The 13242-nt window shown below is 40.4% G+C and overlaps 1 protein-coding gene across 1 annotated transcript in view; it reads right to left on the reverse strand.

Annotated features, from left to right (window-relative positions):
• Window positions 1-13242, reverse strand: part of uvrag (UV radiation resistance associated gene) — a 198115-nt gene that overhangs the window by 65865 nt on the left and 119008 nt on the right. The window contains exon 13 of the mRNA XM_041801333.1: window positions 12115-12190. Within this exon, the coding sequence (XP_041657267.1) occupies window positions 12115-12190 (76 nt within the window). The remainder of the gene's footprint in view (window positions 1-12114; window positions 12191-13242) is intronic.

Genomic DNA, 13242 nt, shown 5'->3' on the forward strand with positions numbered 1-13242 from the left:
TGTCATTTGCATTAATATTTAGGAAAATAAGAGAAAAATGTCATTTGCATAATAATGGGGAATACGGTGTATTTCTAGTGTAAAAACCAGCTGTTTAACAGGTGTCCAGATGGGACTTCCAGAGTTCCTGCCGACAGTCTCAAGTGGACATTCGCATTATTGCAATGTTTTGCACTTCCGCACTGGATTCATGTTTTCAGGACCAGATGTTGCCGTTTGGTTTAGATGTGTTCAGGTGAGTTGAGATTTTGCCTGTTGTACAGAAATCCCTGCTGGGATTCCTTGGTTCATCTTTCTGATAGGTTACTGCTTTTGCACCATGAGAGAAGTGTGTACCTCCTTACATTGACTTTGACTGGCCACTTCTTACAACTAAAAACATTTTTTATCAGTGGAGAGACATCAGCAATAGTTACAGTCTGTTCCTTAAGCAGACAGAAACTTTCAGTGCAATTAACGCTCATCCTATAACAAAAATGCAAAAGAAAATTCAGTTAACTTTTGTTTAATGTTAATGATAAAAAAAATAATAAAATAAAAAAAAAGGAAAACATTTTTGGAGTTGGTTTTTTAATTTGTTTTGTTTTTTAAGCAGAAAGAGAAGCTGATTCAAATCAAAGCTGATTTTGGTGAGGAGAAAATGGAGAGTTTTTTTGGCCCTACCGCCCAGCCCTAGTGTTCTCCATCATGCAGTTTACCATCTACTGCCTCCCACTGGCCTTTTTGTTTACTGCACCATACTATGTATTTCATAACTGCCATTACAGCATAAGCACTTAAAACTATTCTGTAATGTCTGTACCCATTCATGCTTTGGTCTTTTTTAAATTATTTTTCAAATTATTATTGTTAGAAAAACATGTTTAAAACATACAAAAATATGGTTGTATGCATCAAAAGGTTAACATATCTTACATTAAAAAATGAAACAGACTTTTGTATCCCAGATTTGACCATCACATAATAACTTCCTGTTTACAGCTGGTTCCAAATCTCAACAATGTGGACCAACAGAGATTTAAAAACACAAATTCACACAGGAATGTCAACTATGGAAAAAGCTGAGTGCATGTCCAACAGAGGTCTGCTTATTATTTCACTGTACAGTGTCAAATATATCTAAAAAACTTGTTTCAGACTTTGGCTCATCTCTAACATCCACATTAAAGAGGGAAAGAAATTAAGTAATAGGTGGAGATAGTTTTCACTGGTGATCTTTAACAGTCTTGACAACTTGATGGGAGGCAGACAGGACTTATGAGGTATAAGAGAGCAGTATAATGTTCACTTTTTGCATGTTTTGGCCTGAGTTTTATGATTTTTATCCAAGCACAATTACATGAACCGCAGAGGGCCATGCCAAGTCTATCTCTTTGGACTTAGGTCACCAGCTTTATCACAGAGGAGCAGAGAGAAGGAGGTGGCTTCTACTTTTGAAAAAGTAAAATTAACAACAAATAAACAGGTGATAAAAGACCCCAGCAGTGGACAGAAGAGGAGGTGAATGGGTTTACTTGCTGTAAACAAACTGAATAACATATACAGTACATTTCCATATCCTTTTTTTTTTCAGACAGCAAACAGAGACTGCTTTCCAGACAGCTCATTTTCATAATTACACTCATGTTTAAATTTGGTTTTGGTGGTGTCAGTGGAGGAAAAGAAAAATTTCTCTTGTTGTAGAGAATCCAAACCAACAAGGCCTTCTTATATGGTTAAAATGAGTGAAACAATATTTTTACAATTTGCAATGGACTGTGGATTATAGTGAACCGTGTAATCAAGAACACTCTCTGAATCAGAACCTGGCCCCTGATCAGTGTAACCATGTATGTTTTTAAAGGCAGGATGTTTGCCTCTAGACCATTCTGTGTTCTTTACTTACTGTGGGTGTAAAGGACCGACTAACGAGGAGTGGTCAGCAGGCTGTCCATCCATTCATGTATTTATTTTCTTCAGTAGCAGGCTAAACAAGAAGGCCTGGACTTTGCCTGTCAGTAAAATTTTTCCATCACTGTCTAGGATACCCAGAAGTATTCTCAGGTCTGATGAGTGAGGTTATACCTCTGGCATGTTCTGGGTACAACCTAGGGTCTTTGACCAGTCAGACGGCCAAGAAAACCGCCGAAGGAAGGTTACAAAAAGGTGTGTTGGTAACTCCTTCCATGATGGAGGGGAGGCTAAAATCTGAGCTCCCTGGAAATGATGAAGCGCCTTCCCCATGCCTGAGGTTTAGCCCACCCAGCAGCTCAAACCTTGTGTGTATGCAATCCCAATATTTTTGTCATCCCATAAACTGTGTGCCAAGATGGATGGAGCAACAGGTGATGTAAAGACCAAAAGATTTAGCCCTCCCCCTCCTGGCTGGCTGCAGTTTAGGTCATGAACCCACCTCCTCCATGTTAACAGATGGGGAATGGGTCAAAATATAAAAGTCAAAATACTTACATTTTTTGAGTCACTTGGTTGAAACCACAAGAGTGTCTACCTGCAGCCCAGTGATGTAAAATAACGGCTGTTTCAGAAAGATGGCAAGTTTTGCGTGCTCCTTGCATGTTCTTGTGACATACTGTACTGGAAACAGAAAGCTTCACTGATAGAAGTTTGGAGAACAACTTTATTAAAGAGATGTATTTTAATTGTGGCCTAAAGCCGACTGCCAAGAAACAGACGGCAAACATATTCTACCTATGTGGATGTCCAAATTTTCCACAACAACATAAATGTGGCTCTCTGTTTCCATTTTCCTGTGCATTTGGACCAATAGCTGCTTGCGGTGCGCTAAAAAATTAGGCAAGACCTCGATTCTCTTAATTCTCACATGAAACACACGTATCAGGGGTATGAGACATGGTCTCAAAGCTGATTTATAACATGTAAAGGGATTGAAAATCAAATCAAGAAAATGTTAGGACCAGGACGTATGTCTCATGCTACCTTGTCTGTGCCAGTAAGTTTAATAAAATTCAGAAAGCTAAGGGGACAAGTCAGAAGTCATCTGCAGCATGATTTATTAGACACTAACCATTTTGTTGTCTTTCTTTCCTTTTCAATCCATAACAAGTTCTTTTTCGGTGGTTAAGTTTACGTTCACGTATCTTTTGACAGCCTTAATATTAAATCATGCTTACTATACAGTAGCGCGCTGTATGTCAGACTGATTACAGATAAAAGTTTACAACAAATGGGAAAAATGGATGCACTACTTATCCAGGGATACATTTGGACTTGGATGATTCCACAGATGGATCCTCTGTTGGACGGGGTTACAAGGCTGCTTTTGGAGGGACTTCCTTCAACAGTCTACTGTAACACCTTCGGATGCAAACTCCACTGGTGGCAACCTCTTAAATGCGGCAAACCCAGTGACTAGTTAATCATCAAGCTTTGGTTTAGCTCTGGTTTAGTACCCACACAGGCAGATCCATTTTAGCTTCACTGACTCAGAGAAATGACTGCCAGCGTGGATCTGCCTCCTTAGGTTGAAAGTGTTCATTCAGACTTTCTGATAAAACTGAGTGATTCATAAACTAACTGCCCTCATTATCTACCTTGAGTGCACAAATGGTCCCCCATGAAAACCACACTGACTCCAGTTCATTATCATTTTCCAGCCGAAGCTACCCTTCATAGAGCACCTACAAGCTCTCAAAAATAGCCTCACCAAGATTACCTCCAGCCAGCCAGCTCCTGTTCCACTTGCTGCCACCTCCACTAACCACAAAAACACAGTAGGTTCCCCCATGAGTCATAGTCGTGTTTTATGGAGCCACAGTTGCCACTTTTAATGGCCACAGGCGCTCTGACGTATGATCCCAACCACTAGAATGGCACTCTGCCTGCAGCTCATGTCGTTAAGCTGTCCAGAAACTTGGAAGGCCGTCGACTTTCTCCAGTTGACAGAAAAGAAGGTGAACCCAGAGGTGACCTGGCTGGGCCACAACAGATTAGCTGTTTTAATTCCCAATACTAGGTTTCCTGTGCCTGGGGCCGACAAAACATGATACACCAAGTTTAGTGACCAGGAACTAATGTTTGGCCGACCCCCCTTCTTCCTTGAAAACCAATAGAGATTTTGTGTAGCATTAGTTGTCATCTAATCATCCCCACATGCCTGTTTCACAACAACGTCCACTCGTGGATAACACAGAAAATAAGCTAATGCAACACGTGGCATGCCTCCAGACACAAGGCTGCTGGTTTTCCTTTAGAGTCAGCTGCACTAACTCGGCTAATTTGTCTCTGTGAATGGAGGAACGGCAGATTTAACACTGGTGCACCCCTGTGGATGGGCACATCAAGCCAGTTACATACCTGTGGCCAGTTAATTCAAAGCAAAGCAGCAGCCAGATGCCATTCACTTAACAACTAAGCTGAGAGAAAATTAAGCTCTTAGTAAATCATTCTTAAGTATTCAGTTCAACCGGGACCAAAGACAAAGAATGTATTTTAACAGAAATGCAAAGTTTCCTCTCACCTAGGAATGGAATATTTTGCAACATTTTCACTGATTGCACAAGGAATTAAAAGGAACAGGAGAAAATGGATTTTTGAGAACAGATATTCCCCAGTTTTATCGTAATACCTTGAGAAATTTGGCTTAAAATGGTGAAAATGGCACTGGTTTAGCTCAGTTGGAGCAGTCACCAATATGCAGAGACTACAGTCCTAAATACAATGGTCACATGATTGATTCCCGATCCGGGCATGGCATGGTGCATGCCCCACCCCACTGCTTCCCATTGCTGCATCTGGGGAAGACAAGGCAACATTTTCATAGCAATAACTCTCATGGTGACTCAGTTTAAAGTGATATTTTATGAACTGCCGTGTAATAAATCTGTCTCCATATTGTCCAGAGAGACAACACTGTTAATTCTCTTTTTTTTCTGTATTTTCATCATCATGATAATGCAAAACATTAGGCAGTATGATTGCAGCATGAAGGTAATTTATCACTAATCCCTCTACCATCACCATTGTAGCACGGTTATCAAAAAGCGGTCCAGTTTAGGTCAGTGCCATTTTATCACAGTTTAGCTCATTAAACTCAGTTTTTACCTGTGTTTCCTCAGCTGATGTCAGTCCAGTCTCGCTCATTGTGACAGAAAATCTGTCTCTTTTAAGAGATCAAGATCATTTGGCTCAGCTCAGAAGAGCTGGTTGTTTGGCTCCTAAAAAACTCTTTATTTGGTGCCGGTTTAAATGTTAATTAATATCAAAGGATGGAGGAAAGGAAACTGGCACTCAAACAGGAGCTAGATACAGTGGCTCACATTAAAGAGCCGTTTCATAGCTCATCTAACCTTGCAAAGCAGATGGATACACCCATTTCCTTGTTTCTCACTAGCGAATCCATCGTGTTAAGCTCCCTTCTGAACCGTTTGGGCCCGGTTAGAACGTGACAAAACCAATCAGTGACGAGGAGCAGCACTTTTAGGCATGGGGGAGTCGTGACAAGCAGCAGCAAGAGGCTGGTGCAAATATGGCAGAAGACATTGGCGTGGATGCTCCTAAAGCGTAAGTTTTATCAGAACTTGACCACAATTCTTCGTTAAAAGAAGAACAAAGAACAGCAGTGAGTGTTGTTTTCTTTTCAAAAACGACAAAAGTTGAGTACTTACATGTCTGTAGTTTCCATGTTTCGCGTTATTCTCTGTAGCTGCGCATGCGCAGCTCGGTAGCTGCTACGTCACGTGTTTTGTTGCTCTGATTGGCCCATAGAGATGTGACAGACAGAACGTTCATCCAATCACCCTCCGAGGTTTTTCAAAGCCTCTGCCTTTTCTCAAACGTTTCCTATTGAAGCTTTCCCAGATGGATGTGTGAAACAAATCCATCTGGCGTGTCAGGTTATAGCTCATCATCACTCAGTCGCTTAATCCACAAGGTTCATTTAGTTGATAGTACATCGTGTTTGTGACAAAATGAGGCTTTTTTTATGTTAAAGGGGCGCAGCAAGCCTCTTGGCTCAGTAAAAGACTCCTCAAGACTCTTTCTCCCCTTATCTGGTGAGATTACACTAGACGCTGGGATGCCTGTAGAGCTGAGTAATTTGTGGTACTGATCACCTTTAGCCAGCTAAATCAGAGAAACTGTTGAAAAAAACATTTTTGTGAAGTGCAGGGATCATGCTCAACGTGCGCAGAAATTTTATAATGATAATTGCAGCGTAGAGGTCCATTCAGAGCTTTAAAGTTCTAACTTTCCTCGGTTCCTGTTCATTCCTAATGGTTGTTTCCCCCCCTTTTGACCCTCAGCGGACATCACAGGATTGCAAACAGTCTATTTTGCACTATGGAGTTTGTACATTTAACCAAAAAGATGATTACTTGGTCTGTGATTGTTGAGACTAACCCAAAGCCCCCGTCTCCCTGCTGCACTGCCAAACGCTTGTTACTCATTGTCTTCAAGTGAGGAGTATTTTCAGTCAAACCAGCTCTCCACAGGGGTTCATTTACTTAACAGCATTTTCATTTTTATTAAATGTATGGTTATGACCTGACAAGGGAGAAGAGCTGTTAAAAGTGGTACCACTTCCTGTTGGCCTGGTATGCGTCAAATACATTGCAGCACGTTCTGAGCACTGTTGTACACAACGGGTAGGATTCATTTTCAGCCATGTTAGGACTCTTGCAGCATGTGACAGTACTAGCTGCACACTTGTGATGTCTCAGCATTCTATACTGGTTCATTGGTCCTTGTGGTGTATAGTACATGGCCAACTTAGTATTAAGTTATTATATTATACAACAAATTTGATGGTATATTTTAGCTTATAGCATCATTCTGGGAGTGGCTGATATGACTCAGTGGAAGCACACTGTACCTGTTTGTAGGAGGCTCTTAGCCTGTCTGACATTGAAGTTTTAGCCACGTTGTTGCCTGAAATAGCATTTCCAACATGGCGGCAACCATCATTCTGCCATAAAATGCCTTGTCAGCAACCAATAAATAGCACCACTGAGACTATGATAATGTTTTAGCCAGACTATGTGCTATAGTTAGCATTTGGCAGTTTGTGGCTGTCAATACTTGGCCTTTTATGAAACCGACACTGTTGTTGAATAGCTGAAAAACTACGCTGTGGCTTTTTCTAAAACTGGCCCACAGTCTTAAGTATGTAATAAATATCTCTGCAAAACCACATGCAGTTCAAACCTAATATTAGAAATGATTATAGATATATTTTCAGATTAGGTTTGAAAGTAGTATCCAACACTTGTAGAAGCTTTTAGACAACATCCATCAGAGCCTGTAATACAGAGACTGAAAGCTTTTGTGGATTTGGGTTTCCAGTAGCTTTAACGTCTCTTTGTCAAAGAAAATAACCTAAAGAGGCATTATTGGAGTGTTACCACCTGCCATCCAGAGAGCTCAGTGCTGCCTCTCTACCTCCGCCCCTGGCCTCATGACACGAGGCCTAATAAAAACAAACCTCTCCTCCTGACACATCAAAGCGGCGTCGACCCGCTGTGGCCCTGATCCTTCGCTAGCGTCCCTGTATCGCTTTCAAACACAGCCATGCAGCAGTTCAATAAGAGATGGACACTCTGAGTCTCCCACCCAGGCTCAAGTCAGTCAGAAAAGCAGCCAATCAGACAGTCAGCTGGGTTTGCTGTGAAAGTAGACCTCTGCTTTGTATCACAGAGCCAGACATCAAATGGGCTGTATGCTGGCAGCCTGGCTAGACCAAAGACGGCCATTAAGTACCGAAGAGGAAAAAGGCAAAAACCTCAAACGAGGAAGTGTCTGCTGGGGCTAAAATGCTGCCTGTTGTTGAAATCATATCATCATTTCAAAGTTTAGGCTCAGCGTTTGGAATCTATAAGGAAAACAATTCCTGCAAAAGCCCCAATAAATTAACTACGATTATACGAAGGACAGAAGTGAAAAGAAGCATGAGAGTTGTGATGTTCTATGTTTTCTTCCGCCTTTACTGCCAAATTTTAACACATGTGGTATCAAAATTTAATAAACTATGAGATCAGCCTCTCAGGAGTTAACATCCTAATACAGTGAGCAGTTGAAGCAGTGTTTGCAGTGGGTTTAATTTTATCAACCCGGACATGTTTACCACTTCTTCACTTCTGAGACAAAGACCGTTTATCACTATCATATGGAGCTGGACTACCCATGTGGCATCGTTATATTGTTTTAGAGTCAGCCTGATAACTCATCCTTAACGTGGATGTAGTCACACACACATGGAACGCATAAGACTGGGCTTTGTAGAAAGCTGAAATTTCATCCTGTAAAAATAGTGATGCTCTACCGAGCTGTTAAAGGCCGAGGATGTAGCCTTTCATGAAAATGAGAAAAAGAAGGGCCGGCTTCAAGGTGGGCTCACATCCAAGGTATGCTGCAAGGACTTGGCAAACCAGATCAGGAACCCAATTCTTTTTCTTTATTGATAAAAAAATACTTTTAAAATGAATTTGATAATTAAAAAACTTAGTTTAAAAGTCAATGCTTAAAGAAACCAGAGAGTTTCTTGGTTAAACCTTGGGTAATTTTCAACACTGTGCCAATTAAGTCCTACACAAATTTCCATAGCTTATGTACATACATGTATGTGACACACACCCAACACCCAGAACTATCAACAGTTTGTCTCATTCCATGCTCTACATTCAAGGGTTTAAAGTCTTTTTCCCACACACTGATCAGCCACTGAGATTTATAGAAACATGTGCAACATGATGATAATCAAAAAAATAACGAAAGGTTAGCTGTCACTCATCAATTTATCTTTCCACTCAATGCTCTTAAAAAGTCGTCATGCACTCCTCACATTCATCCACCTGTGTTACAGCTGATGCTCCACATCTGTTTTTTTTAAACCTCAAGTTTGAATTTTCTGCATTTGTTTCATCAATGCAGGTGGAAACGTACCCCTGTCTGGATCTCGTTCATCTGTAGTGGACCACATTCCTTTGAAGACCAACATGCAGAAACCCTGAACCCCAGGGATTTTTCTACAAGCATCTATGTTAATGATGATTTTAACTTTGGCTGTTGCAGAATATTACTCTCCTTAATATAAGACGATAGATCTTCACCAGCATGTCTGCATGATTTCTGAACCACAAATGCAGAATTATCATGGCCAGACTGAAACGAGGAAAGATTCCTCCTCGAGATGCTTACAAGTGCCTTCTATCTGTTGTGTAATTTTAACTTTGAGTGACAGTGAGCATGCAGTGCAACATGTGATGGCACCACATGTCTGAGATACATCAAGCAGAGCTCTCACTAAGCACGAGAGCCTTTGATAAAAAAAGATCATGGCTGGGGGTTATGTAAGTTTAACGGCAGAAATGTGCATGGAGATGAAGGAGCACAAAATGTTCTCCATGTGAAACAGATCATGCTGCATGATGTCATGCACATTTCTGTGTTTGTACGTCTGTTGCATTAAATAAAGCTGATTAAGTATGTTGTCAAAAGGATAAATGACTCAGAATATACACTTCAATATCTAAATTAGCTGTTTTTAGGACCCTAACCTTAACCACCACCCAATGCACACTTTTCTGTCTGTCTCTTTTCTGGTTCTCTGTCAGATGTTTTCCTGAGTTTATCCCAAAGAAAAATGTTAAATAAAAGTCTTGAATATTCCAAATTTGTGAAACCTGTCTTTATCTATTAGACCAGAGGATCTCAATGTTTTCAGGCCATGACCCAAAAATAAAGGTGCCAGAGACCGGGGACCTCCACTGTACCTGAAGGTGGTTGAACACAGCAACACAATCTAGAATAGTCCTGTGCAGACAAGGCTGTCTATAAGGGGGGATAAAGGGTAGAGCTTTCTGGGGTCCAGTCAAACTGGGAGCCCATAAAAGGCCTGCAAAATCATGATTCATTGTAAAGTTAGGCTGTGTTAATCATATTTTATTTATAACCTGAACAATAACTACTCTTATCAAGGAAACAAATGTATTTTTATTCATTTGTGCAGTAAATAGCCTTCTTAAAAATTTAAAAACAGAATTAAAATGGGTTTAAAAAAATGTTTAAAAGGGGTTAATAATGGCAAAAAGTTGTGGAAAAGGTGGTGAAATTTGATTTTAAAAGTAGAAGAAAAAAATAGGGCAGAAGTGGCAAAAATGGGTTTAAATAGTGCTAAAGGGATTTAAAAAGCACTAAAATTGATGGAAAATTAGTGAAATGGGATGAAAAATTGATATAAGCTGGCAAAAAAAGAGTTAACTGAGACAAAAAAACCTGCAGAAATTGGCAGAACTGGATTTAACTGGCCAAAATGGGCATATCAAATACCAAAATTTGGTTAAAATGGGCATAAATGGGCATAAAATGGTGGAAAAGGTTTAAAAATGGACAAAAATGGTTTTAAGTGGCAAAAATGTGCTAAAATGCCAAAATTGGTGAGAAAAAGTGATTAAAACAGGTGAAAATCTGGAAAATCAGTGTTATAGAGCAACTCAAATTTTTTTTTTTTTTTTTTAGGGCTTCTGGACTCCCCCTCTCAGTGTCTCATGAGGTCCCAACCCCAATGTTGAGCACCACTGAATCAGAGTAACTCAACTTGACTTGAAGAAATTAGTGTGAAAATTAAATTTTACAGCCACTCAGCTACGTCTACTTAGCTAACTGTGTGTTACAGCTCTGATCTTGAATAACTGCTTCAATTTTTTAATTCACTACAGAAATATTACTGTGTTGAAACACAGGAAACTGTCCCCATTAAACAAACAGGCCATTTTATAATCTGACACCAAAAGGAATTACACTCATTTCTGCTTTTTGTTTATATTAATTCTTTGTCAGGATGGATTATCTTACTCTGGACTGTGGTGGGAAACTTTGATATTGCAGCTTATGGTCTGATATAAGAACTAGAACCTTCCATAGTTTAGCAGTTTGAAGTCAGCCACCTGCCTGTGCTAATTGCCTGGTCTCATTCAGCGGAGAGGCCCTTCATTCCCGCCTGGACGAGGGGGAAAACAGGGAAAGGAATGTAAATTGTTAAAAGTCAGAGCTTAATGTGCGAGGGACGAATGGAGGGAGGAACCCGGGTCAACACATTAGGTGCACTTTAATAAGCACAGGGAGGTCAAGAGGGTCAACCCTCCCCTGAAGTGTTTATGTTGAGAAGAAGAAGAATCCAATGAAGAGCTCTGATTTAAAGAGAACTCATCTCAAAACAAGTGCTGCCTGTCACAGTGTGGTAGAAATCTGTGCCATGCCGCTCAGACTGTTGTCCTTAAACTAATAACAACTTTATAGCTCTGACAAAGTAACCATGCATCCTAAGTAAGCAATCTTGTGCACTGAGCTACACACATATCTCAGCATGATCCTACCATCAGACATCTGTGCTCAAAGAGGAAGCAGTCCAATAAAAGCTGCTGATTAGGGATGGGTATGTAAAAACCTGGTTCTGTATTTTTTAAAATTCTAATCAATACAGCTATGGTCTATAATGATCACTAGTGTATCTTTTGTACTTTGTCTTGTTAGCTGTGGTCCTGTCAGGTGTCTGCCCTTGTTATTGGGACTTTTACGTCTGTTTTGTGTCAGTTTTAAGTGGGACAACAGATGGGAATTAGTGACTCGCTAAATCTGGTGCAACCATGTTTTTATTTACTTTGTATGAATGATCAATGTTATTGCACACTGGCCCTTGATGAATAAATAAACAAACTAAAAACTAATATTTATAAGCTCCAAATGCAATGCAGTACTCTTAGTCTCAGTTGCCTGGTGTCCTGAAAATTAAGAAATGTGGCCAGAGGGTGACTAGGACCTTGCACAAAAAAAACATTTTCACAGAGTGTTTGGGTGGAGTACTACAGAGTAGCATGGACTAACCAACACAGCAGTTTGCAGTGTTTCAACAGCGTGGGTCACTACAGTGTAGCTTTGGTGTAGATCTGACGCAGACACTGGGAGTAGCCTAACTCAAAGCAGGGATCAAGATAAGCAATGCAATTTAAGTTATACGATTATAACTCCTTTGGCCCACAAACAGCACATTTCTTATTGGAAATATAAATTAAAAACTGCTCAAAATCTCGAGACTCTATAGTGTTGAGCCTAAATTAAAATAAAAGGCTGAACATGTGTTGTTTGTGTGTGTTCACTTCTTACCTGGGCAATGTTCTTGTTGAGTAAGTAGACGCCGTATTCAAAATGAAAGCGCTCTCCTCTGGGGTACAAAGGGAATCTGAGAAAGACAGGAGAAAAAGAAACAAGGCGTTACAGAGAAACACATGAAATACACCTTTAATCTGTTACCACAAGAGTCAAGAATGAGGTGTAAAGACCCTCCAAATGTATACTTTGAAGCCAGCTAAGCACATTGAAGCTGACAGCAGCAGTATAAAGAGTCCATACTTTATTTCACACTATAGATCTGTCTGAGTGAAAATGTCAATAAATGATGATGGGATTAAACAGGGGAGGCAGTTCTTATGAATGTTATGAGGAGGAATTCAGACAACTGTAGGTTTTTTGCTCTGAGACAACCAATAAATTCTTCTCATAGCGCCTGTAGCCCAGCAGCGTTTACGGCTGCTAATGCTCAGACGGCTGAGAACACTTCGTCTGTGATCACCACCTCCATGCATTTAAAACTGAAATATCAAAGAGGAGCAGAGGTGTCCAAACAGCCTGACCATCCACCACAGAGCAGGAACAAAGAAGGTTTTCTGTCTGCATGGAAGGAAAGTCCCACAGGAGAATCCCTGGGTGTTTGGGTCAGGTGGAGAGGGGTTTATGCTGACAACTAGAGTGGGAAAAACTTCTTTACTGCCAGGATTTTGAGGCTGGACTCATCCCATCCTGTCATTATGTGCTTATGTTTGCTGAGCCCCCACTGAGGATGCAGGACTCCAAGAGACCAGCTTCAAAAATTCAGCAGGACTAATATCAGACTCTGAGGGTACACAGTTTGAGTCCATCCACTTTGGCAAACTATCGTTATCTTCTTCACAACTTCATCCTTATCGACGCTCCATCTTCAAATGCTTCACCTCAACCTTTAGAGTAACTTAAACCTAATCCGGCTCTAAACCTCTCTCTGAAACTCTGAAATCTTCTTCACAGGAAGGAGAAGAATCTGTCTTCTTCTGAGAGGATTTTCACTGCTTTAGCTCACCAAATAAACATCTGGTCTCTGTGAAAACAAAAACTCAACAACCATTGTTGCCAAGGCCAAATCCTGTCACAGACAAATAAACAGCTCTTACTTTAACAGAAACAATAATAAAATGCACC

The sequence above is a fragment of the Cheilinus undulatus genome, linkage group 12 (genome assembly GCF_018320785.1).
Source record: "Cheilinus undulatus linkage group 12, ASM1832078v1, whole genome shotgun sequence".
Taxonomy (NCBI): domain Eukaryota; kingdom Metazoa; phylum Chordata; class Actinopteri; order Labriformes; family Labridae; genus Cheilinus; species Cheilinus undulatus.